This window comes from Thunnus maccoyii, chromosome 9, assembly GCF_910596095.1.
Source record: "Thunnus maccoyii chromosome 9, fThuMac1.1, whole genome shotgun sequence".
NCBI classification, from domain to species: Eukaryota; Metazoa; Chordata; class Actinopteri; order Scombriformes; family Scombridae; genus Thunnus; species Thunnus maccoyii.
The window spans coordinates 29859195-29885804 of record NC_056541.1 but is presented as its reverse complement, the minus strand read 5'-3'; the positions used below and the strand labels follow the sequence as shown (position 1 = coordinate 29885804).

Below are 26610 nucleotides of genomic sequence, written 5' to 3'. Positions count from 1 at the left end.
AAACTCCGTACAAACATTCATGGTCCCCTCAGATGAACTGACTTGTCATTATGCTCAATCAAGCCAAAATTTAAATTTATTTAATATTTTGGTTTATAACCAAATACCCTTAAAACTGATGACATTCCCATCATCCAGCTGTACTTTGAGTTTAGTGCTAACTAGCAAATGTTGGCAAGCTAACAAGCTGAATTAAAATGGTGAACAAAGTAAAAATCAGCATGTGAGCGCTGCTATTCTAACATTTAGCTCAAAGTACCACTGTGCCCAAGTATCCTCATAGAGCCACTAGCATGGCAGTAGACTAGTCTTGTCTTTCTGTTACTATATCTGATGTGCTGTGGCCTTGGTGGAGTGGTGGAATATACATACAAAATTATACTTACTCAAGTACTATAGTTACTGTACTACATATTTGTACTCAACATTTCTGGAGGATATATTATACATTTATTTTCACTATAGTTAACAGCTAGCTACTTTGCAAATGAACATAAAAACATGTAATATCCTTATTTAATGCATTGCTATAGATAATGTGCCAACAGAATATATGTTGGAAAAATTAACTCCACCGCAACCAGCCACAGTATTAAAAGTTGCTTACATGTTAACGCATCAATAATCCAGTCATGAATAAAGGTGAAAGGGACCATTCTACATAATGAGTACTTTTGTTCTTGTTTAAGCACATTTTGCTGGTTATACTGTGCTTTTACTTAAGTAAAAGTTTTAATGCAGGACTAACAGAATTAGTACTTTTACTTGAATAATAAGTTAAATATTAAACAGAAAATCTGAGTATTTATTCCACCGCTGCTTTGGTTCTCACATTTCTGATTTGTACAGTAAAGTTGGTGAATTTACTGTTGCTGTCATTGTAAACTATGAGAGTAAATGTGGATATGGGACATGTAACTGGTGTGTATTCAGGACAGTATGTTTTAGTGGAAGCAAATCATTACATTTTTAAGTACAAAATGTATGAACTCAGCACATATGTCATATTTAACTGCTGGAAATGAAACAATGGCATTAGTGGATACTGTGGCAGATTTAAATATATTGAAGAAAAATCTAAATTGTTTTTTCCCTGTAGGGCAGCTCTCTTTGTTGCCAGTGCAGTGATGCATGCTAAGACATGACCAAGGAGTTGTGATTTAGTGTCTCAACCACATTCTTCCTATTGTTTACATCAAAACCACAAAAAACATGTTTATGTTGTTTATGAATAGGAACTTCTGGTTTGCTTATTCTCTTATTGTTTTATTGTTTTAGCACTCTCTAATTTTACTGTGTCTGGGGTTAAGTTTTAATTGTTAGTGATTCACAGCTTGAGTGTCTATTTTATATTGTATTGCTATGAACATAAACCGGATGATGAATTACTGCCATATTCTACCCACACAGATCAAAAGCCATATAAGAAGATGTCTAACTCGGCTTCTCTGCAGCTTTTGTCGGAGTTGAGACGTTTCAGAATTAGTCTGGCAGATCTCTATGGTGTGGAGGAAGAAGTGGATACTCAAACTATTACAGTAAGTTTTAAAGCTGGAATACTGTATCATTTAAAAATAATATAGCTTGAATATTCTACTATCTTCAGTAGTGCTTAACAGTGTATTTAGTTTTCATGACAAACTTATAATGTAAGATGTACATATGTTTAATGAACTGATGCTTCATTCTAGTATAAAAAACAATTTCAATTAACCAATATGGTGTTTATAATTTATTTGTTTCAGCAAATACAGGAAAGACAGCAATGGCTATTCTAAGGGCTACACTTTGTGCTGTCCTCATGGTGACTGTAGCAATGTCTAAACCAGTAAGTAGCTCTACTGTTCTGCAACTAACTTATTCCAATTGTAAAGCAGACTAAGAGGACTTGTTTCAATGCTTATAACATTCCCTGTTACAACACTAGGTCTGTCTAAATGAGAGTGAGGATTCATCCATGCTATCAGAGTCCAGTGAGTCCAGTTCATCAGAGGAGACTGTGACTCATGCTAAACCTTCACAGGAACCCCTGCAACCAGCATTGAAAGAGACAGATATGTCTAATTCTATGGAGGAGACCGACCCAACGGATACCCCTGCTCTACTCCCCTCTGCAGACTCAGAACCTTCTCCAACCATGCTCGATACTTCAGCCCTGCCAGACCCTGAAGACCCACAAACCTCCACTGACATTGACGCTTTACAGCTCATGCCAGATGACCCTTCACACACCGCCCTGTGTGTAGACATTGCTCAGGATATGCCTGCAGTTAACGCTGACACTGTATGTGTTGAAGACACTGAGGGCTCACTACACCCAGGCCTTGCAGAAACTGACACTGTTATAGATATTGGTGGCACAAATCAACCACAAGTCACCTCCACCACATACCAAAGAATCCCCCAGGGAGCCACTCCACCCTTTCCTCCACACATCAAACCAACACGTCCACCATCCTCTCCAGCCCCTCCCATGCCAATCCCCATCGGAACCACCCAAGACTTGACCAGTGTTCCTGTTTGTTTCAATTGCCAGTTCCTGACCCCTGAGTTAGATCCACCTAGAGGAGATAGCATTTGACCCTAATAGCAAAAAACTGAACAGAAATTAAACAAATGTTATCCACTAATATCTTTTACACGATTTTAGTGTTTTATTCTTTTGTTTTCACACATTCTTAGTGGTTGGGAATCATTTCAATTTTGGTCTAATGTTGGAATACTTAGTCCTCTTAAGGTGCTTATTAGTTTGATTTTGCACTAATGTATCAAATGAATTGACACCTTAACTAACAACACTTCAAATGTATTCATATTAGCAGTTGAAAATGAAAATGTGATTAAACATTCATATCTTCAAATCATGAATGAGGATTGAATGAACTGAATAGTTCACAAGACAAGATAATACAAAATTGTTTAGTAAAATTATGTTTTTTATTGCCACCATTGTAAAAGTAGCCAAACATTACACCTGCGAGTACAGTAACAAAGATGTAAAAAAAACACGATTCTGGAGCTTTTTAAGCATTTGTTACAGCAGCTCAACAGAAACTACGGTAGGTACAGCATGTTGTAACTGTATAATTTTAGGACTAAATGAGGAGGTAATACTCAATGTGGTTCTTGTGTAGCAGTTATAGTTAATGTTATAATGTTAAATCAGTTTGTTAAAATAGGCTAAGAACACATTCCCAATGCAAAATGTTAGACCAAACTGTCATCTCCTTAACTGGCTTTAGAAGATAAGCTGGTCAACGGCCCAGTCAGCAGCTTTTCCACCATATAAATTACAGGTGCATTCATATACTGTACATAACAGGATTATTTGACTTCTCAGTGAAAAATAATTATTTTGAATATTTCTCAGCTTGTCATAATGTGACAGGTTTAAAAGACAAAAATTTAAAGACCTGCAAGGTCTGATCTTGTGCTTTGAATTTTGAGGGAGGGGCCCTTTTGTTTCCATTTAGATAATTACTTGTGCCTTTAGACACAAATTTGACATAAAATGAGACAGAAATTTTACAAATGTCATCACTTGTAGCATACATTTCTGATCAAAGATTATCAACTTAAAATATGAGAAATCAAATTGAGAAAAATGCTATGTTTAATTTTTTGAAACAATGGTGCTAGTGGTGTAAATGTACTGAGGATAGTTCACATGTGGACTAGCAACATCTGCACCTTTTGCAGTTTGTTTTTACACAAATGCCATGTGAATTTTTGTTGTTGTTTTCTTTCAATTACTCCATGTGTGCCTCCCACTTTTACTTATCCTACATTCCTACTGACCTGTTCACTTGGTCTTTAAGAAACATTTTCTGTATTATTTACTTATTACTGTATTTATTTCAATGTACAGTTCTGTTTCTGCAGTTATCACCAAAACACTGCCTTGTGCCTCTAGGATGTCATTTACAGTTCATGTACAGACTTTCTGCATTGTTAACATGGTCTTCTCTTTTGGCTGAGGTCTTAATTTTCATTTGTGTCCTACACATTTTTTCAAAACTGATGCTGTGTCAAAGGTAGATAAAGTATAAGTAGACACCTTTATTCACACAATCTTTTATTGAGAACTTTTAAGTAGGACATATGGCACGACCCCCTGAACTCAACAGAAAGTAGTCACAGCCTCAAAACACCAGCAGCTGAAGTAGTTACCCTGCTCATTTCTTCATCATGGTGGCACGAGGAAGCTCAGTGGTTAGACTGTCACTCCTCAGAAAAACTGTCCTGGGTTTGAATCAGACACTTGGCCGGGGCATAAAGTGTGGAGTCTGCAAGTTCTCCCAGCATCTGCAGGGGGTCTTCCCACAACCCCAAGACATGCATGTCAGATAGACATGACTCTAAATTGCCTGTAGGTGTATGAGTGTTAAGTCCTGTGATAGAGTGACAACATGTCTATGATGTACTCTGCATCTCGCCCAGTGGATGCTGCGAGAGGCTCCAGCCCCCTCCAGCCCTGTAGAGTACAAGCAGGTACAGAAAATAGATTGATTTTTTGTAACGTGTACAATCTAGGAATACTGGCTCATACTGTTACAGTCAGTGTACCCTACTACAACTAAGTGCACCAGCCAAATATCTAAAATAATAGATGTCAACGTCATGTACTGGTAATGTTGTATGTCGTGTGTTCTATGTTATTAATACTGTAGCACTTTGAGTTTCACTATGAATGAAAAGTGTGGTACAAATTAAATGTATTATTTATCATTATGTGGCAGGTTGCTCTTGCTGCTCTGACTCTGTGTCTGTTTCTGCCTCATTCTCATTGTCCAGCTCTGTCTGCTGTTGTGGAGGCGGTTGGATGAGTCCTCCATCCTGTGCTGTGTTGTAGGAGCCGCAGCCACTGCACTTCATCCCCAGGACATGGAAAGGCACTGTGCAGTGAGCTTGGCAGTCATTACATATAATCTATAACCAGGCAAAACAAAAGTAATGGATTACAAATAAAGACAACTAATGGGACAATTACTCATAACAGTCATTGAGGTCAATTTTTAATTAACTGTACTACTCGATCACTGGTTAAACCTTACTTTTTAAATTATTCTTAATTACTTGTGAATTTTGTTGCATTACTGAGGTCTTACTTTGACAGTAGCACCCTGGTATTCAGTGGGCATCGGTGACTGGGCGATCTCTTTGTCTATCTCATCCCAGTGGTCCTCCATCTGCCAGGCAGAATGCATACAAAGAGGGCAGCGATACGCACTACAACAAATAAGGAGACAGTACAGTACATTCAGTGGAGGGACTCATCTATGCAGGACTGAATTGTTTCAACAATGAATGAAATCTTTATGTCAAACAAAAATCAAAAACACTGTCCTAGAACAAGACTTTCTTTTACTCGACTAAACAATTACCAAGCAAAAAAAACTCATTGGACATACCCAGTTCTGATCATGTCATCAAAGCAGGTCCTGCAGAAAATGTGAACAAACAGAATCATTGGTACCTTTATACCGTAACAGTGCTTGAACGATGATAACTAACAAAAGGTAAACTAGTAAAATATGTAACAATCATGTAGGGCTTAAAAACATCACGTTGATGTATTTGCCTCTATCAAGAATCTTTTCAACTGTCCTCTCTTCATGGTTCTAATAACCAATTTTACACAGGATACCGAGTAATCAATCTGTTTTTAGTATAATTACAATAAGTATAATTAAAGTTGGGATAGATACAAATCTTGCACAGTAGCAAAATAAGCCCAATTAAATTCCCCAACCACACATTGATGGTGTGTAGACAATAATGAGTCATACTTATGTAGAAGATGGCCGCATGGAAGAACATGTGCTCCAATTCTAGAAGTGTGAATGTCCTGTAATTACAAAAAAATCATGTCAAATTTGAAAGACAGTAAATAATAACTTTAAAGTCCAACATCCCCCTCCATCCCATGCCTTTTTTATATCCATATACCATGCATTTTATATCTTTCATTACCTCCATACACACTGGGCAGTTCTGCCTTGAAACATTTTCAACACACTGAAAGATAGAAAAAAAAAAAAAAAGTTAAACAGAAGCAGTGATGATACTGATATTCGCTCATCATAAAATGATACATACGATTTGGGTGAGTGAGAAACAGCTATGAGTTAATGATCACCTTGTGGTTTCCCCGCAGATCCTGCGCTAAACACAGATTGCACTTCTCACAGTGGAAATACTTCTCCCTGGGCCCAATCCTGTAAGGGTCAGGATGGAGGGTTACAGATACAGATGACAAACAACTCATGCATGATTAAAATATAAAATTACAGTATGTTAGGAGGACAACACACCAATACTCGTGTGAGTGAGTTTGATGCACTGAAGCAAAACATAACAAAACAAACAAACAAAAAAACACTCATGAACATCATTTTTTTTTGCGTATCTAAGTATTTAAATGATAAAAGAGAAATGAGGAGGAATATGACAATTGTGAAGACATCAAAAGGGACTTTTGATACCATTTCACTATTACAAAATTAAAATAAAAAGTCATCGGTGGAATATCACAGATACAGTACATTGTAAAATTGTTCCCCAGTTTTTTTGCATCGGCACTGGCACTGACGTATAAACATACATGTAGTATAAAAATGCTAAAAAATAATATTGAGACCTTAAAAACAACACATACATCTACTTTAGTCTTTGATACTTAAATTTTGCTCACTGTTGCAAGTAAATGACATTTTTAAAGTAAATTTAAAATATCTTTATCATTGTTAGTATCTTATGTACTAAGGTCATATAGTAATTAAACAGACGTTTGTTTATTTAAGAGGTATCTAAAATATGTAAACGTTGTTCTTACTCACCTGCATATTCCACAGGGTTGACAGTGATACTGTTTCTTATCCTTGTCAAACAAGTGGCAAATATCACAGTAATACTCCCCAAACTGCATGTGGCACTCTTGGCAAGTCTGCTGTGCCTAGAAGAGTGAGAGCCAACATTAGAACAGTTTCTTTTTCCTCATTATTGGTTAACAAGACACGCACAAAAACAATGCACAGTGGCTCCTCTAGAGTTACCTGTTGTACTGTCTCACACGAAGAGCACTGCACCTCTCTGACTTTGAATCGATCCATCTGGTGGTTCTCCTCTGCATCATGGCACAGCCGACACACGTACAGTTTACCACAACAAGGTGCCTGCAGCACACAGAAACATGTGATTACACAGGACACTTGGAGGTGGGTGGTTAAACTTACATCACAGGTTATGGTAAGAATCTTAAAACAACAGTCAGGTGTCCATACGAACAGTAAGAGAGGTTTTCCTCACTGTAATCATTCCTCCTGTTCATACTGACTATTAAAAATCCCCTTCAAATGTGTTTTCAATGTAAGTGATGGGGCAAAAATCCACAGTGTGTCCACACAGTCATTTTGTGCAAAAATGCATTTAAAAGGTGATTTGAAGCTTATATGAGGCTTCAGCAATCTGAGTTAGTCATATCAAGTGAATATCTGCCACATTTACAGTCTTTTTAGCATCAAATTCTCTCTTTGTGTTTCCTCGGACAGTGTTTCCCTGTTTAGCTGTGGTGGAAGTATAGTAACAAAAAGAGAGACTTTGGCACTAAAAAGACTATAATGTTGAAAGATATCTACTTGATTTGACTCATTTGAATAAATTAAGCTTCATATTAGCTTCAGATAAAGTTTTAAATACATTACTGCACAGGAGGAGGACTGTGGATTTTGTCCCCCATAACTTACATTGTAAGTGCATTATGAAGGGATCTAATAACCAGTATGAACAGGAAGAATGATTACATCAAGAAAAACCTGTTTCAATGTTCATTTGGCATCCTGACTGTTGTTTTAAGACAGACTTGAAAAACTGTGAACCTGTCATTTAAGGGAGCTTCATTACTAAGTTGCAAATTCCTTGCTTTAGCAAACGTCGAGGTTTACAGAACAGTAAAATGAACGTTTCAGTCCACTAATGCAGCATTAAGACAGATCCGGCATGTATGACTGACACGTCGATGATGAACCTCAATCAACAGAAAGATGAGCTCATATGATATACCATGAGCTCGTCACGCCGCTAAGTTATCACGTAAGATACATAGACAAGGCATGGCAAATTTATTTATATAGCACCTTATATATACGACATATATGAAACTGACTGTGTATAACAGTATTGCTGCAGATACTTACTAGCGTTAGCTGGGTTAAGTAACGTTAGCTGTGAGACGTTCTCATAGCTGTATTATAGCGTTATAGCTACTTAAAGTGCGACATATTCAGTACTTACATACCTCCGTGTATTAGTAAGGCAAATAAAAATTACGTTTACAAAGTTAACTCACTTTCAATAAGCAGCTGCGCGTGTAGTGTTCACAACCAGCAGGTGAAGCCATTTTTTCTTTCCTCCCTTTCTTCTTCTTCTTCGTCGTCTCCGTCTTCTTCTTCCTTGCGTTTATTGGCGGATTGCAATACCAATTTATAGGTGCATACCGCCACCGACTGTACCGGCGTATGTAGAACGGGATCCAGTTTACAATAGCCTACTCAAAACAACAACAACAAAAAGAAACAAAACTATATTCTGTTAAGCAATCCAATTACTAAGAGTTCTACTGCTCCTCTCTGAACTTCCCTCACCTTATAACCACTTGTTCCTAGTATCCCCTCCAAATCCCATCCTTGTTTAGCCTCTCTCACCCTTTGTTGTAACATAACTCTTTCTTCATTATATTTGACACAGTGCATTAATACGTGTTCAGCCTTCCTTCCTGTCTACTTCTCGTCTTCTTCTTCTTCTTTGGGTTTTAACGGCAGCCTGCATCCTTGGTGTTGCGTTACTCTCCTCCCTTATTTCTCTCAATACCCACTCTGTTTTGTATTGCATGTAGTTCTCTTCCTCTTATGCTGTTGCCACTCTTTGTTTTTCTTTCTTCCATGCAATACCCTTTCCCTCTGATTTTGACAGTTTAATTGGGGTGTCTATGCTTTCTTTCTTTCTTTTTTTTTTTTTTTTTACAGCTTGTTTGGCTAGTTTGTCCACTCTGTTATTACCCATAATGCCCATGTGCACAGGAACCCAACTGAACCACAGCGCCTTGTTTAATTACTCATGAGTGTATTTCCATTATTTCAAACTGTAGGTCTTGGCGATTACTGGATGTATCGAGCTTTAGGCTGTTCAGAAGATGCTGAGTCACTACAGATCAGAGCTCTGTTGGGTTTGGCTTGTTCAACCCACTCTAAAGTCATCCAAGTGGCGTACAACTCAATCGTGTACATCTTCTTGTCTTGTTGTTCTGTCAGAGTTGAGGCTTATTGCTGTGCTCCTCATTTTGGGGATATAAATAATTGCGTCCAATGGAAAACTCCAAACAATACATGCAGAGCAGAATTAGGATGATACCCACTAATTATTAAAACTCAAAAGAGAGCATTTCAATTTTAAAATGGCCTGAAAGAAAGTGACCCTGACACACTCCATAACAAAGCCCTCACCTACAGAGAGACCCTTGAGAGAAGCCCCCTCAGTCAGCTGGTTCTGGGACTCTGTTCATAACATAAGCAGAGCCCCCAAACAAAAACCCCATTAAAGTAAATCAAATTATAAGAAAACAAAAAGAAAAATATTTGACACATTGGAAATAATCAACCAAAAACCAAAGCAAGCTGGAATGCTATTTGGCCCTAAACAGAGAATAGTCAGTGGCAGATTACCTGACCACTGTGACTGATCCTACTAAACTAAGGAAATTCTTGACCATGTACAGACAGGGTTCCAATATCTTCTTAAACATCCAATTCAAGGACTTTTCAAAGACTTTCCAGGCCCTATTCCCTCAAATTCAAGGACCCAACATAGCATAGTTTGAGACACAGATCAAGGTTTATTACTGTTACAACACAGAATTTTTTATGAGAACTCCAATAAGAACACAGCAAAACATTTTTCTATTCTTGCACAAAATATATAAATTCAAGTACTTTCAGTGACCCATGTCTATTTATGTCTACTTTCAAGAATTTCAAGGACCCGTGGGAACCCAGACAGTCTCAGTGAGCATATCCTCGCCATGGAAAGAGGCCGCCACAGGCAGACATGGCTCCCCAGAGCAGACAGACTGTGCACCCACTGCACACAGCAGGAGGTGGAAACTCAACTGCACTTTTTAGCCACCTGCCTGCCAACTGTACCAAGACATTAGAGACATAAACTACAGACAGATTACAACCACCCAAAAAGACTTTGAAAACATAGCTAAAAAAAAAAAGTTTCCATATCTGTGGGCGAAATACAGCAATGTGCAAATAGAAGCAAGATTTGTGAGCTGTTGTGACCAGAAAAGGGCATCAAATGGAATAAAACTACCATGAAGACTGTCAATCAGCTGTGTATTCCTGCACTGACCATTTGCACTGTGTTGATCTCTGTACATAGATCTCTGTACTTACTGTACATACATACAGACCAAATATCTTTAAATACATCCATTAAAAATAAAAAATAAAAAATTGTTGCAGTGTTTATATAGTTCACGCTTATGCGTATCTGTATTTTTCTATTTAAGTTATCTTTACTTATCTGTATATATAAATTTCTAACAGCAAAATCACAGTTCTTCCGTTTATGTACATTTTTTCTTGTTTTTATTTCACACTTGCTCTGGCAGTGTAAACATCTGTTTCCCATGCTAATAAAATCCCTTTTTAATTGAATTGGTTCAATATAGCTTATCTTTAGCTCAATATAGTACCTCCTTCAACATTTGCTAAAAGCATTTGCAAAAAATCTTACTTTCATTATATATATATCATTATATATTAAAATAAAAATAAACTGGCTATGACAAGCAGGATAATATGACAGAATATCAGATACAACAGTGGCACAAATCCATTCCTCTTTCTCTGTCTGCAACAGTAATTTTAAATACAAATGTTTCATGTTTTGAAATTAGATAAAATAAAGTATTCCTTGAGAAGCTCTTTAAAGACATTTTATAAAACATAGAATCCCTTCCTGAATCACATTAAAGAAGAAGAAAGAAGAAGATTCAACTGCCCGCTGTCCCATAGTCTCAAAGTCCTACCCACTCAATTTAAAAACCACCATACTTCATTCCTCCTGATTTTCACGCGTCTCATATGATATCGCCTTGGGTGAATTCAGGTATAGTGGAACTACAGGTAAATTGGGACACTGTAAGAAAACAGCATTGTACTTCTGCCCTGAAAAGTGTAAGTCAAAGCAATTGGTGCTGAGACCTTGCTGTAGAAGCACATGACCAGTCAAGTTGACCCCGAAACACAAGAGGTATGAGAGATGACATGTGTTTCAGCTTGATTTTAATATAAAGGTGTAAAGAATATGAACAAAAGTTTAATCCAAATGTTGTTTCATATGTTTAGTGTGCAAGTAGTGGCATTACAAGGAATTTAGTCATATCAAGCAGCAATGTTTGTGCCTGCTGATGCAGGTGTAGCCTACAGAACTATTGATCACTTTGTTCAATCCATGGTTTAACCCCTATCCATGATGAATTTAAGGCCTATTGCAGAATAGAACGGCAGCCAGGAAACAGGCAGCCAGATCAAGGGTGAGAGTGCAAGGGGGAGTGTAAAAACATGGAGAAATTGTAGGGAAGAAGAGGTACAACAAGTGGAATGAGGACAAAATGAAGGGAGCTATTGATGAATATAGACAAATGGCGAAGGCAGGTAGCAGACCCCTACATTTTCTGGCCAGGTCATGGAGTATTCCCAAGTCCACCCTCCAAAGATGAGTGAAAAGTCTCATACAGGGACACAAACATGTGGCAGGAAGGAAGACCATCATCTCAGCACAGGATGAGGCCAACCTGGCTGAGTTCATTGCAAGTCTAGCAAAGTGAAGATTTCTGATGAGGAAGATGGAAGTTCAGAAGCTAGCATTTCAATTAGCAAAAGTCAATGGCCTGAAATGCTTCTCTGGGAGCAAGGGACTAGCAGGGATTCATGCAGAGACACCCAAGTCTCGACATGAGGAAGCCAGAAGCCCTCTCCACATCCTGGGCTGCTTCTTCAATCCAACTGTTATGGGGCAGTGGTTCAGGTCCTATGAGGATATCATCTCTGAGCGTGGCATCCAAGATGTACTGAGCCATTTGTGGAACTGTGACGAGACAGGGTTGCAGGATCATTTTGTGTGTGTGAGAGTGGTGTCACCAGTGGGATCTTCCTGCTTTGAGGTCAACACGAATGAGACAGAAGAGACCACCACCCTACTTGCAGGTCTCAACAGGGTGGGGGAATACGGCCCACTCACGAGTGGTGCTATGGGGCTCCCGACAACATGCTGGTCAAAGCAATGGAGACCAGGTGGATCAATGCAGATGTGTTTCCTACTAAAATAAAATATGACCCCTTCCCACATGTTCTTCTCCTGGATGGGCACAGCCCCCATGTGTTTAATTTGGAACCCTTGGAACTAATGAGAAACCATAATGCACATTTAATTTGCTTTCCTGCACACCCCACCCACATTCTACAGCCAGCAGACAGGGCCTTTTTCAGGAGTCTAAAGTACAACCAGAACCTGGAGGCCTGTATCTTCACCAGGGTGAATGATGGGCAGAAGCTGTAGAAGCCTTTGTTTCTTAGAGTGTTTTCAAAAGCATGGAAAAGTGCAGCAACAGCTTGGGAAGCCCAGGCAGGGTTTAGGGACAGTGGGATCTACCCTCTGGACCCAACTTGCGTTGACAGGTCTCTGTTTTCTCCAAGCCTGACTACTGAGGAGTGGATGTTCTCCATGGATGTCGTCCATTGGACTGCAAAAAAAAGTTTACATGTCATGTCAACAAAATGTTGATGACATTGATGAATACACTGTTGTGTGTTTTGTAATGTTTTGATGATTTTTGACAAATGAATGAGTTGATGAACAGATATGAATATGTTTCAAAATATGTAAATGAATTAATGGCCAGGTTGATGAATAGACTAGATGAATGCACCGTTTCAAAAAAGAAATTGATGATTGGTTGATGACATTGATGAATTGATACATTGATGGATTTAAGTACTGAGTAGAATTACAAGTGTCCCAATATAGCTGAATTCACCCTACTTGTCTTTTGTTGTTGTTGTTGTTTATTTTGATTTTGTACTTTTCTTTTCTTGGGGTATAATTTATTTTTTTATTCTTTATTGTATATTGTCATCTTTTTTTTTACTGTTTTGTGTGTGTTTTTTCTGCCATTATATCTGTCTCTGTACAGAGAATGTGACCCTGAACTTGTTGTACTTTTGCATCAGATTTTATTAAAATCCTAATAAACAAAGCATTAAAAAAACAAATATGTTACACATTCAGATGAAACTCGAATTGTCAAGCTTTATAACAGTATCATCATTTATTGCTCTGTATTTAACATGTGCACCAAATGGACTCGGTGACCTTTTGGTGCACAGCATTCAAAATATTGTCTTTTCTATTTTCTTCTCTTTGTTTTGCTATTTCTACTGTCGTATTCCCGGTGTTGTCGGGATGTGGTGGAACTTGATAACCCATCTTCCCACTTCCCTTAGAATGGGCGCCGCTGGTGTAGTGGTATCATGCAAGATTCCCATTCTTGCGACCCGGGTTCGATTCCCGGGCGGCGCACGTGTTTTTTACTCGGTTACATTTAAGGAAAAACTAGTAAAATGTCACAATGTAGCATCTCATAGTTGGGGAAACTGTAGCAAATCACTCTGAATTTCTAAATAACCGCGCTGTGTGATATAATCTAGTATCTCTAGCTGCGCTTCCCAGATGTGTGCAGCTGTTATTTCCTCTAACGTTGCCTGATTGAGCTACAATCACGATAAGGTTAATGAGAAATTTTCTGCACCATTATACAAAGCTTCCAGTGAGTCGGTGTGTTTTCAGATTATGCATACACAGATGTGGAGGCACATCTCTGTGTGAGTGGGAGAAAGAGCGCTTGATTTTTGGCTTCATTTCAGCGCGCAGGTTGACGCTGCTGACGCCGCTCCTCCGCCATCTTCAACTTCCTATTGTTTGCATCAGACTGAGGCTGTCTGCGGTGTGTGTGAGCGCAGAGTCGGCCACAGATTTATCCTGTAATAGTAGATATAACCTTTACGTTCGCCGTCGTTCGAGCTCAGCCACAAACCATTTGTATGTCATTGAATTAAGGACCTCTCAGGACGCGACCACTAAAACCTTGATGATGGAGGACGATCAACCCAGAACCTTGTGAGTAGCAGCGGGGTCCCCGTGTATGTCCTGGAGTGCGAAAGGGCTCCGTCTAACTGCAGCGCGTCCGAAATGTTTCCACGTTGTTGTTTCAGTTAAAAAACTATAAAACCTTGTAATATAGACACACATGGCCACTGTATTCTACATTATATTTTCATGTCGACACTAGCGACATTTCAAAATGCAGCAAAACTACACAGCATGCTTTGATATGGACGTGAAGTTGTGTGTTTTAACCGTATAAATAGACGGTAACTAGTCTGAAAATGAAACTGAATGGCTCGCTAATGCTAGCGTTCGTTAGCTTCCGATGCTAATCAGCCACTTGTTCTAAAATGCTCATACATTTACGCTGGGGTGATAGCTATACTCGGAAAAACAATCGTGTTTTAATATCATTGAACAGTCCTTAATTATAGCACCGCGGATGGGATGTAATTTTATAAAGCACCGTCAGCAGCCAGCTCACTTAGCATGAGGCCCGTTTGTACCGGCTAGCGTTATCTTTAGCTAGCTGGCAGACAAGCCACGTCAACGCTCAGAGAGACGGCCCGGGACTACTCCACGAAGGGGGTGACCCCAGTCCAGTTGCGTGTGTGAAATGAACATTATCCACATTAGTATTTAGTCCACTAATGGTGTTGTTTTTGTGTTTAATACAATGGGTTGTTGTGGGTTGTAGCTAGCCCTGTTAACTAGCCTTTGTTTGCATGCTACTTCCTGTTTGACAAAGACTCAATTCCCCCCATCTCTCTTCTTGTCTGCAGGTATGTGGGGAATCTGTCCAGGGATGTTACAGAACCCCTCATTCTGCAGGTCTTCACACAGATAGGACCCTGCAAGAGCTGTAAAATGATAGTTGATGTGAGTATCACCCCCCCCCCCCCCCCCCCCCACCTCATGGTATATAGTCTTTTGACTGTACGAAGTAACAGTCAACAGTGGCTTGACGGTTTGTGGTGCAGCTTATTATCCGTTTGATGGTCTCAATCTACAGATATACGTTTTTGCTTTTCCTCTCCCAGTCTGTTATGTCAGGCCTAACACTCCTAAACTACTGTAGGTGGCTTTTGTCATCTGCAGTGAGTAAATTGATATCTGTGCTGTAGACTTAATGTCAGTCTTGTTTTCCCATTGACAGACAGCTGGAAATGATCCGTACTGCTTTGTGGAGTTCTATGACCACAGGCATGCTGCTGCCTCATTGGCAGCTATGAATGGAAGGAAAATAATGGGTAAGGTAAGCTATCGTATCTACAGGGTGAGTGGGGATGGGTGGGCTTCGGGTGTGGGGAATATAGGTTGTGTGCCTTTCCAAAAGAAAAAAAAGTGGACTGTTAACATGCACATTCTGGTAATCAGATAGGGCATCCTAACCAACAAGTGGCAGCTGAAGTAACCAGGGTCCAAACCATATCTTGAGCACAACTACTACCAAAAAGTAATCGCTCTGTTGTTGAAACCAATTCTATTGCTGCCTTCCAAACATATTAATCTTGAAATATTGGAAGCTGTGATAATGACCTGAATGTATTAAGCAATGTGAGATTTGGGCTTTGAGAAGATGTATATGAAAAGAACATAATTCAGGTGTCCATTGAACAGACTAATGCTTTACTGTAAATAAAATCCTCAAGATAGATGTAAGAAAAGGTTGCAAAACAACAAGTCTGAGAGGAGCTGATAAAGCCTGGTTATCAAGAACAGTGGAGCAGACCATTAACAACTTAATCTGCAACATTTAAGAGACCACAGGGCCTTATAAAAGAATATTAAAGTGGTGCTGGACGGTGTAATAATGAGTTGAGTGTCTGGATTCAGTGCTAAGACAAAAACACAGCTGCCCACGACTGTGGTGTTTCGCTCAACAACCACCATGTTTAAGGTGACGTGTGAGTTGTTGGTAACTACCAGACAGGATCTTTGGAACATTCGCTAATAAATGTCTTTGTTTTTATTGGCCTACACACTATTGGAAGAGTTTACATTGCACCCTCCTCGTGCAATGATTCATTCATGCCCCTTTCATGGTTACTGTATTCTCTTTGGTTTTTGCAAAGTAATTCCCTTGTCCACAACAATTTGTTGTAGACATAATCTTCAGATCATAGGGTGATGAATGTATTTTAGGCATATCCTAGAACCTAGAAGTAAAAATATCGTAAGGTAACTGAGATCTTTAAATTCAATAGAAGATATATTTGCTTATATTATGCTAATTGACAAACTCAGGACAGAAGTGAGGGAAAAGGCACCATAGCACAATAAATTTAAAGTCTACTTAAATGTTGATTTGATCATTTTTCAGTACCTTTCAGTCAGCCTTTAAAACATACACGATTTTAGTCCCAGGATTTATTGTAAATGATGTAAACATACCCCACCTGGCCTGTTCTTTCTCTGCCCCTCTCTGCAGGAAGTCAAAGTCAACTGGGCCACAACGCCAACCAGCCAAAAAAAAGACACAAGTAGTAAGTACAAGGGTTTCTCAGTGGGGATATACTGTATACTGTATCACATTGTTACACTGGAAAAATCTGATTTATTAGTACAGAAACGTTGCACATTACAGGAAAACATGGTGTTTGTTTACATTGCATGTCTGGAATCTGGTTTTGCCAAGTCGACACTCCTTTTGTTCTTCCCCTATTAACAAACTGATAAAAATCTGCATATCCAAGTAGAAACTCACAGTCTTGGAAAAAATCAAAGTTTTTAATGTAGTGTGTATTATAACATATGTCATGTCTAAAATGTGTTTTTAAATTGTTTTTATTTTTATTTAACAGATCACTTTCATGTGTTCGTTGGAGACCTCAGCCCAGAAATAACTACAGAAGACGTCAAAGCTGCCTTCGGTCCATTTGGCAGGATATCGTAAGTATCAAGCTAATTGACAAACATGATTAAATCAAGGATAGATGGAAGAAAATGATGCTGGGCTGTGGTAACGAGAAATATTATTATTCACTGTACTGCGTCATACCGATAAAACCTGTTGAGAAAAAAAACAATGGAAGAAACCTTGGGAAGTTACATTCATAGAGGGATCGCTCCAGGACATGGGATTTATGGTTTCAATTAGAGATTTCATGGAGAAACTTAAAGTGATGCATTCATGTTGTTTCTGATGTTATGCCATTGGTGTTTGTCCACAGAGATGCCCGTGTTGTGAAAGATATGGCTACAGGGAAATCTAAAGGCTATGGCTTTGTGTCTTTCTTCAACAAATGGGTAAGTAGACAAGAAACCTGACTTGCCAAATTATTGTTCTTGGTGCAACATCACATTAATACTGATGTTAATGGCGGGATTTTCATTTCCATTAAACATGCACCCTGGAAAAAAAAAGATTCAAACAGTGTTAGACTGCAGCTCAATGGAATAACCAGATTCTCTCTTGTTTGCAGGATGCAGAGAACGCTATTCAGCAGATGGGTGGTCAGTGGTTAGGGGGCAGACAGATCCGAACTAATTGGGCCACAAGAAAGCCCCCCGCCCCAAAGACCACCTATGAAAGTGCGTTATCACAAATAAGCACATTATTTGCTTGCTTCCACAGGATGTTGGATTCATGTGTTAACAGTAGTATTGTGTCTGTCTTTTTTTCCCGGCAGATAACTCCAAGCACCTATCCTTTGATGAAGTAGTGAGTCAGTCCAGCCCCAGTAACTGCACCGTGTACTGTGGTGGAGTCAGCACAGGACTGACAGGTCAGAATACCATGGGCATTATTAATGATGCTGACACTAGTAGTGCTAAGTACATTCAGCAAACAGCTCAAAGACTTATGATAAATAAAATGGCAAATAAGCCAAAGAGCACGACTTTCAAGGATAAATCTGTCGTTATTATATATTTATCATAAATTCCCTCAAAGAGGCCAAAACCAAGAATGAATTGATTGTACCAACAAGTATTGTTTGTATCAACGTAGGTTAAACCTCTGTGCCACATAACTCAAATGATGTCCAAAAACAACTAAAAACACATACTGTTGGATTGGGTAATTTATATACCATCATTAAAATGAACACAACCAATGTATTTCATTACTTTCAGCTTGTCAAACTAACAAAGCAGTGTAAAAACAGAAGAGCATGTTCAGTGATGTCCTTGACACAGAGGTACTCCATATTCATATTCATCACATGAAGGAATATGTTTCCCAATGCAATAGTTTGGCTCTTGGCATTTTTTTAAATAGTTTGTGGATGACAATGAAGGTCTATGGAATGGAGGCTATATCAATACTTGGTAGCAGAATTAATTCATTTGGGATTAGGGTCTTTTCAGGGGGGTTATTGTTTCTAAAGGAAAGATCAAGTAACGCCTGCATTATCTATAAGTCATTAAAAATGTTAATTTAGTTTATTCTGCTTAGAGATGTGGCCCTGTGGTTTAAACATACGACTGACAGAGAGCCGTACCAGAGGATGTTAGTATGTAATGTCTCTCGTGCAGCAAGTGTTTTTTTTTTTTTTTCATGACACATCAGCCCACATAGAAATGATATCTGATGTTCCCTTTCTGTTTGATTTTCAGAGCAACTGATGAGACAGACCTTCTCTCCTTTTGGACAAATTATGGAAATCAGAGTTTTCCCTGACAAAGGCTATTCATTTGTGAGGTATATGGAAGTTTCATATTTATGTTCCTTTTATTCTTTTTTTTTTTTTTCTTTTAAGCAAGGTCAAAGTATGCTGGAGTAGTTGCCAGTGACTTAGCCATATAATCAAGGACTGACACCTGGAGTGCAGGGAAATGTAGTTCACTGCAAGGTAGGAGAGAAAACCTACAGTACTCTGGACACTGAGGACCTGGACTGAGAACCACTGATAACAAATGTTTTAAGTGATACGAGCAGCATGGATTATATTCACATGCAAGATTTTGGTCTCCTTTGTATTCTTGTGGCAGGAATAATCTTAAAGGTTAATGCAAAGTTTCCTCTATCCTATGAAAGTATCAACTTAAATTGATCTCTATGTTTCTTCAGTGAACAAGTAACACATCAAAAGACCATTCTTCCTCTTCTCACAGTTTTTTAATAGAACGCATCTCCAGCAGTGGTCAGGTCACCATTGCAGAGTAAATATACATGGAATGAGGTTCAGCATTTCCTTACTGTCTCTGTTTTTGTCCAGGTTTAACTCCCATGAGTCAGCAGCCCATGCCATTGTGTCGGTGAATGGCACCGCATTAGAGGGCCACATAGTCAAATGCTACTGGGGTAAAGAGACCCCGGACATGATGAACCCAATGCAGCAGATGCCAATGCCCCAGGTAAGGAAATCATGTACTGTGAATGCTGTATATAGAAATAAAACTGAAGAAAACATAAGATGACATCTGACACTACAGTCTGTAGAACTTGAACATTAGTAGATTTAAAACGCAAACCAAGAAATGGTTCAGTTTATTTTAATGGGACATCAATAAGGAAGAGAATACTTGTATGTAATGGGATCGTTATAGAGACAGCGCAGTGGTTGGAATTGTGATACAAACACTGAAGTGCAATCAAGGCAACACAACAATTTTGATTTATAAATAAGAGAGATGCACCGATCAATTGGCCACCTATTGAAAACAGCCAGTTTTCAGCTGATCAGCCATGTTGGGTGACTGGCCCCGATCAGTCTCATATATCCGATTTTTTTTTTTTTTTTGCTGGTCAAATTCACACATGTGCTGCACAATGGTTCATGTCATGCACACAGCGGCACAGACCAACATTACAGCCACACACACGCATTAAAACTAAATGATATGAATTGCTGCAGAGACTCGCCGTCGACTGGAAACGTTTATAGCACGTCTGCTGTAGTTTTTAACTTGTTTAAATATTAATTTACCCATTTTATTTACTGGCAACATGTCGCACACCGTCACCAGGACCACCAATAGGCAGAGCTCAGATGACGGCCTGAACATGGCCTACACCCGGACCATCCTGGGTCTGCTCAGGACCCATAATTATTTAATTGACACTGACATGAATCCTGCTGTGTGTTTCAATCTGTAGAAATTTTTCTAATAATATTCAATTTTTTAATTATTTAATTAATTTAATTAAATATTAATCTAGATATGATGACCAAATAAGTAGAACCGAGAGGAAAAAACTGTACACCTGTTGAGTGCTACAAACACTATTAAAGTGACATGAGATTTGATATTTGCTTGCTTGTGCTTTTTGATTACACTAAAAAGACATAATGTTTAGGAAATTACTGAACATTATGGGTGAAAAACAGGGTGGGAAAGTACCCACCGGGGTTTATCTGCACCACTGACAAATATTTTATCAGTATTTTACTTTGAGTTGACTTTAATGAACTTAGAAGTTCATCATGTAGTTAGAAAATGTTTTATATGAACAATGTTTGTTTATGCTGTCAATCATAGTTCTTACAAAGAAAGAAAATGGGAATTGGCAGGTCAGACTAAAAAAAACCAAAACAGAAATTGGAATTGGCCAAGAAAATTGCAATCGGTGCATCTCTAATAAATAAACAAGACCATGTCATTTTTTATTTTACTCTGTGTCTTATGACAAAAACAGTCAACCAACAGAAATTCTAAGAGAACTTCAGAACTTCTCTCTATTTCTATTGTGGTTTTATAGCTATGCTCCCCCCAATGACACACACTTTTGTCCTGGCTGAAGTGGTGTTTTTTTAAAAACACATCATCGCATCACGTGGTGGGCTGATGTTTGTCCAGTCAGTTATTCATGTAGAAGTTGTGCAACTTCTCAGCAGGAAAACACAGTCATGAAATTTCCTGGTAAAGTTATGATTGACCCTGAATGGTACTGAAAAAATAATATTCTGTACAGTGTTCTGTCTGAAATATTAATACCAGTGTATTAGTTGATGATTAAAATCAGACACTAGTGAAACCTTTAGTGAGCAATGTATTTTTGGTGGGTTGATCTGATGCCTGAAACCATACTTAAACCATTCTTTGTTGCCCTACAGCAGAACAAGATGGGCTTCCCTGCAGCCCAGCCCTATGGCCAGTGGGGCCAGTGGTACGGCAACGGGCCTCAAATCGGCCAGTATGTCCCGAATGGGTGGCAGGTCCCCACCTACGGCGTCTATGGCCAGGCCTGGAACCAGCAGGGCTTCAAGTAAGTAGCACGGTGTGCACAGGGCTCCCCTTCACCGCCTCCTCCTACTCCAGCACCACCAGAGTCCCCCATCAAGACCGGGGCAGCAAGAGCCAGCTCTGGCCACAGGAGGGAGCCATGACCTCCCTCCCCCCAACCCCACCACCTCCCTTTTTCCCCTCACCTTGCTCATCTTGAGAAGATTGAGGGCAAAAACAGCACACACATACACACCAAACAATCTGAACTTTAATTTTGTTGTTGATCATGTTTCAGTGTGCACAGCACATTCTGATAATTGAAGGGTTTTGTTCCAAAATGGCATCTCTGATCTGTTTTTGTCACATGAATTCTAGCTCATAATAGTTCAAAACTGTCAGCCGTTCCAAAAATAATTGTTATAAAACTGCCTTAAACTAGCAAAAAGCTTACTTTTGAATTTCAATGGACTTGCAGATTAATTATTACATATAAAGTCTAAAAGCCCAGATCTCAGCTTCTCACTCACTGTCCTCACTCAGAGGTAGTTTGTTGATGAAGAATGCATTTCCCTTTTGTCCCACTGTGTGTAAGGACTGTGTTCTTTAAGTTGTTTTTGTATGTCAACATTCATGTGATAGCTTTTTACATTATTTTCATTTTGGTTTCAATGATCTATTTTTACAAGGACCTGAAGATTTGATCTGTATATGAATGTCAGTCGGACATGTTAAATATCATTTGTAGGTTGTTATCCAATTTTGTTTTTATTTAGACAGCCTATGTGTAGTGGCGTTTTGTGCACCCAAGAAAAATAAAGGAAAGGCCATATGTTGTTGACCGTCTAACATTCTTGGTGAACAGCTGTATAAATAGGCTGAAGGTGTGAGGTAGATGTAACTGAAAGCAGTGATGGTGTGTTTGATTGTCAAATGTACAGTAAATGCACAATTCTTAAGACAGAGGCCAGGCCTCTCTTGACTTGAAATTTGAAGATAAACTTACCTGTATAAGCTGTCAATCTCCACACTGAACTTAGAATTTTCTTTTACTACGTGAATGATAAAGGCCTTAACATACATCATGTGAATTAGGTTACTTCTTTGCTATACTTTGTGGCCAAATGTAGAAATGTTGGAAGAGAAGTGAAGATAATCCACTCTGTTCTTTACAGTGCGGCTTATCTCTGTAGGCTTGCTACAGTTGGGGGTGGGGTTAGAAAGGAATATTTAGCTTGCTGCGCTTAGCCTGTATGCTCTTTGTCTGCTTGTCCACCCATGTTTAATCAAATTACACTTACCTTTGGCCCCCTCCCGAGATCCCTCCACTTTCTGTTTTTTTCCCTTGTTTTTTGCTAGCTTGATTTTTGCCCAGCCTGCCTTACCCTCACAACTTCTGATAACTTGCCTTCTTGTTCTCATTCTAGCCTGTCCAGATTCTAGTAGCTCTAATATATACCGTCCCTTTGGCTCCCTTTCGCCTTGTCTCTTCTAACCTGCTGGCATTTTGTCTTTCTGTCTCTCTCTCCCTCTCCCTCTCTCTCTGTCTCTCTCTCTCTCTCTCTCTGTCTGTCTCTCTCTCCCCCTCTCTCTCTCCCTCTCTCTCTCTTTACCTTGTTTTTTGCAGTCACTTACCGGCCAGTGCTGGGTGGACTGGCATGAGCGCCATCAGTAACGGTGGGGTTATGGAGCCTACACAGGGATTGAATGGGAGTATGCTAGCCAACCAGCCCGGTATGGGAGCCGCAGGATACCCCACACACTGATAAGGGGGCAGGGTGGGAGATTTGTCAACCATCAGCCTCTTATTGGCTGTAAGGTGCCCCGCGGGGCTGTGTAACACCGCCTCCACTTGTGGCAGGACTAAGACTTTTACTGGGATGTGGAACCTAATGGGAAGGTTGTCTATAGGAGATGTAAATGGGATTTCATTGGGGGGGGTTGAGGTAACGGGAGCCAGGGAGGAGCGATTTGACCCACACAGGTATTTACACCCTTTGTGGTAGCCAAGACTGGCCATGAACCAGGGCTCTTACCATTTTTAAGTTAACTGTAAATGAGTATAAAACTGTAAAGGAGAAACTTTTGGATTTTTTTTTTTGTCAGGTTTTACAAATTGCTTCCATTTTCACATCTTTCCTCTCCGAAAGACACTGAGAGGTTTGTCATTTTTTTTAAAGAAACTGTTAAAGTCTGAGTCGTGCTAAGTTATGAACCTTAGATATTATTTGAGGAATGGAAATCTGTTTAATTTGTTCTCATTCTCTCTTGGATTAAAATCAATTGCAGGGATTGTTGCCACTGCTGTTTCTCTGTAAGGGCAGATAAATATTGCACAGTTTTTCCTCTCTTGTACTGGGACAAATTTGACAACCAAGAGTGTTTCCTTTTTTTTTTTTTTTTTTTTTTTTTTTTTTTGGCATTCCATTTCTCCTTCATATCTTTCGGACAACCTGCAAATCTTTTCGCCACGTGTAAATAACCATTCATTCATTTGAAACGATGTAAGTAAAATGCTACTGTTAACTGTGGGTGCTTGCTTTCTTTTTTGTTTTGATAACTCAACAGTTAACTCCAACATTGTACGTAGCAGAGTGGCACTATTTAATGTGACACTGGCACAGTGCAACACACATGATTCTTCCATGCAGGGATAAGACAGCATTGCCATGCAGTGCATACTTAAAATTTAACACACTTCAAATGTTAAAGGGTGAACATGTTTGACACTTCTGATGTTTTTTAAATATCTATTGAAACGCCAGTATTTTATATCAAACATCTGAGTGGATTCAACCTTTACACTTGCTCTTTTTGCCAGAGAAATGGGGAGGCCTACAATGTAACTGTTGCCTTATAGAGCTGGTTTCTTTTAGCTGACAAGATACTCTTTTTAATTAGGCAGTGCCTACAGACATTTTCAGACCCTTTTGTTTAGAAAGGTGTTAGCCCTGAGAACTGATGACTCTGCTACTGTAATCAATGTTTTCTTGCTTTGTCCAATTAAAATGCTAATGCACATAAACCACAATATGTGTTGGTTTTCATTTTTATTATGGATGGGTTATTCTGCAGAGCCTCGATGGAGTTTTTACTCAAAAACTACATTTTATTGTAAGACTTATTTTTTACTTTTGAGAGCGGTAGGGTAAGTACATCACGTGCAGCCGTCTCGAAAGTTGATTGTGGTTGTACAAGTTCTGAAGCCACCTGACCTGTTCACTGTTACTCAAGCTGTAGCGGCTTTATTTTATAAGACCGGCTTTCATCTTACGAGTAGCCTTCTTACTCTGTCAATGTGCACTTCAACATTAGAGATAATTTACAAAGTGTAGAAATCTGTGGATGTTTTACATGCTGATTAACTGTTTCACTACTAGTGTTACTTGCACAGACATATTTGTTATGAAGAAAAGCCTCAAGCATATGGCCTATAGCTGGGCCATATTGTGTAGATATTGTCCTTCCTATTTATTGTTGGCTGGAAGATCTTGTATATGTTAAAGACACAAAGATATTATCAGACTGAGGTGGAAAGTTTTCATTTGGTGGCAGAACATTAAAGCTAGGGTAGGTGATGTATTTAGAAGCATTTTTTGTTACATTTGTTGAAATTCTCTGTACATCCTGACAGCAAACAATAAATCAAATGCTCTGATAATAAAAAGAAAAAAAGTTTGGTATCTCTGGCTGGGGCAGGCCTGTAATAAGTCCGTCCAATCAGTTTATTCGGGCAGGTGGAGCCACCTACCTGTCCATCTATGCGCCCTGTCCGAGCACTTACTGTGCATGACACAAAGTTTGGAGACCAGTGAGCACCAGGATACCGACCAATGGGAAGTGACGGGACTGCATGAATTTCAGAAGGGGAGAGAAAAAACATGGAATATCAACAGAAAGCAGAATGAAAATGATCATTGGAGTATTGCCTGTATTACAGGTGAATCTGAACAGCACATAATCTTATCAACAACACTGGAGCAAAAGACTCACTGAACTCAGCTGCCAGAAGATATCAATGTACTGAAACAGTAGTCTGTGAGTAGTTCAAACAAGTAAGAGGCGGTCCTGTTCACCGTTTCCTGTTTACTAAAGGTTGTTGTGCCTTGAGAGGAAGTTGTGTGTGTGTGTGAGTGAGAGTGCACAGTAGTAGACACTGCTATGTTGTGTATGGAAGAGGCGGGGCGGGGGACACTGCCTACTCCAGCTTTAACAGAGGAAAGAGGAACAGTATGACTGACAAAAGAGAAAGTGAGAAATGGCATGAAGAGGAACTTCAAGACAGTATGTTGTGACAAAAAATGAATGTTAGAACTTGTAAGTGCTTCCACTGACATAAAGAGACAGGCCTACACAGCCCGCTGCAGGATTTTACCAATAACATTAATGATGGCTGCATGCAAATGTGTCGGTACATCATGGCAGTGAGCCAGCATTGCACAATACCAGGAACCTGAAACTGCAGCACCTGAATGGAATGCAGATGTAATTGTTGATATTAATTACACCTGTGCTTTTCCTGCTATGACATGTCAAATTTCTTGAAAATGGTCTTTTATAAATGGTGGTTGTATTTTAAGCAGTTTAATACCTCAGATTTGGTCTAAAATGGTTAAAGGGAAAGTTATGAACATTTCAAAAGAAAAACATGCGCTGTATGAATGTTGGAATATAAAATGCAAACCTGACTGAATGTATTAATATTTATTGGTTGTGGCTACTAATTATGAGGTAATGAAATTTAAGCAGCATTATTTAGCAAGTCAACTGATAAAGAATTACAGAAAGTTCACATTTATACTATTTTATTTGTTTGTTTATTTTGTTTTTCAACTGTTGCCTGAAATTTGGAGCTCAGGCTAATACAAGCAAGGTGTCAAAGGATTATTCATCACCGGCACCAAATTATGGAAACCCCCCCAATCCCAATCTATTAAAACCTCCTTATCTAATTTTTGAGGGAAAAATGGAGCAATATCTTTTGCTATCTTCATAGTATTACAATTACTTCTGCTTGATCTTCACACAAGCATTCATTACATTCATATCTGTACTCCCTTAATCTTTTGCCATACTTCACTGATACAGTAGAGTGGTTTGTATCCCTGTGGTTACACTCTTCACAGGTCATCATGAATCATGAATCAGTGGAATCATCATGACATTTTTAATCTTATAAAAAGGTTCAAAACTACTTTTAAGTTTATTCCACTGGTCAACACATGCATGTGAACAGTGAGGTCACTCATGTGCCAGACCACCGGTTTGTCC

General features: G+C 39.1%; 3 protein-coding genes and 1 non-coding gene across 6 annotated transcripts; 3 read left to right on the top strand and 1 right to left on the bottom strand.

The window, feature by feature from the left end:
* Positions 1-1418: 1418 nt before the first annotated feature.
* LOC121904656 (cell surface glycoprotein 1-like) lies at positions 1419-2882 on the top strand. Its single transcript, XM_042422495.1, has 3 exons — positions 1419-1538; positions 1746-1828; positions 1928-2882. Exons 2-3 carry the CDS (start codon positions 1766-1768, stop codon positions 2579-2581), a joined length of 717 nt encoding a protein of 238 aa, XP_042278429.1. The 5' UTR covers positions 1419-1538; positions 1746-1765; the 3' UTR covers positions 2582-2882.
* Positions 2883-4058: 1176 nt separating this feature from the next.
* On the bottom strand, positions 4059-8774 carry rchy1 (ring finger and CHY zinc finger domain containing 1). The gene is made up of 11 exons (XM_042422494.1): positions 8643-8774; positions 8348-8545; positions 7056-7175; positions 6840-6955; positions 6140-6218; positions 5974-6018; positions 5790-5848; positions 5412-5441; positions 5109-5229; positions 4760-4929; positions 4059-4474 (listed from the first exon to the last, which is right to left on the bottom strand). The coding sequence occupies exons 1-11, from the start codon at positions 8748-8750 to the stop codon at positions 4414-4416; spliced, it is 1107 nt and encodes a 368-aa protein (XP_042278428.1). The 5' UTR covers positions 8751-8774; the 3' UTR covers positions 4059-4413.
* Positions 8775-13573: 4799 nt separating this feature from the next.
* trnag-ccc lies at positions 13574-13644 on the top strand. Its single transcript has one exon. It is a non-coding gene; the product is annotated as a tRNA-Gly (tRNA).
* Positions 13645-13984: 340 nt separating this feature from the next.
* On the top strand, positions 13985-24370 carry LOC121904139 (nucleolysin TIA-1-like). Of its 3 annotated transcripts, none has more exons than XM_042421692.1 (12): positions 13985-14241; positions 15012-15108; positions 15386-15484; positions 16661-16715; positions 17034-17121; positions 17403-17478; positions 17655-17763; positions 17862-17957; positions 18790-18874; positions 19392-19530; positions 21234-21382; positions 22967-24370. In XM_042421692.1, exons 1-12 carry the CDS (start codon positions 14213-14215, stop codon positions 23103-23105), a joined length of 1161 nt encoding a protein of 386 aa, XP_042277626.1. In that variant the 5' UTR covers positions 13985-14212; the 3' UTR covers positions 23106-24370. The 3 variants fall into 3 exon arrangements, with proteins under 3 accessions (XP_042277626.1, XP_042277625.1, XP_042277627.1); XM_042421691.1 differs by having other exon boundaries at positions 13986-14241; positions 21231-21382; XM_042421693.1 differs by lacking the exon at positions 13985-14241 and adding an exon at positions 14728-14831 and having other exon boundaries at positions 21231-21382.
* The last annotated feature ends 2240 nt before the right edge of the window (positions 24371-26610 follow it).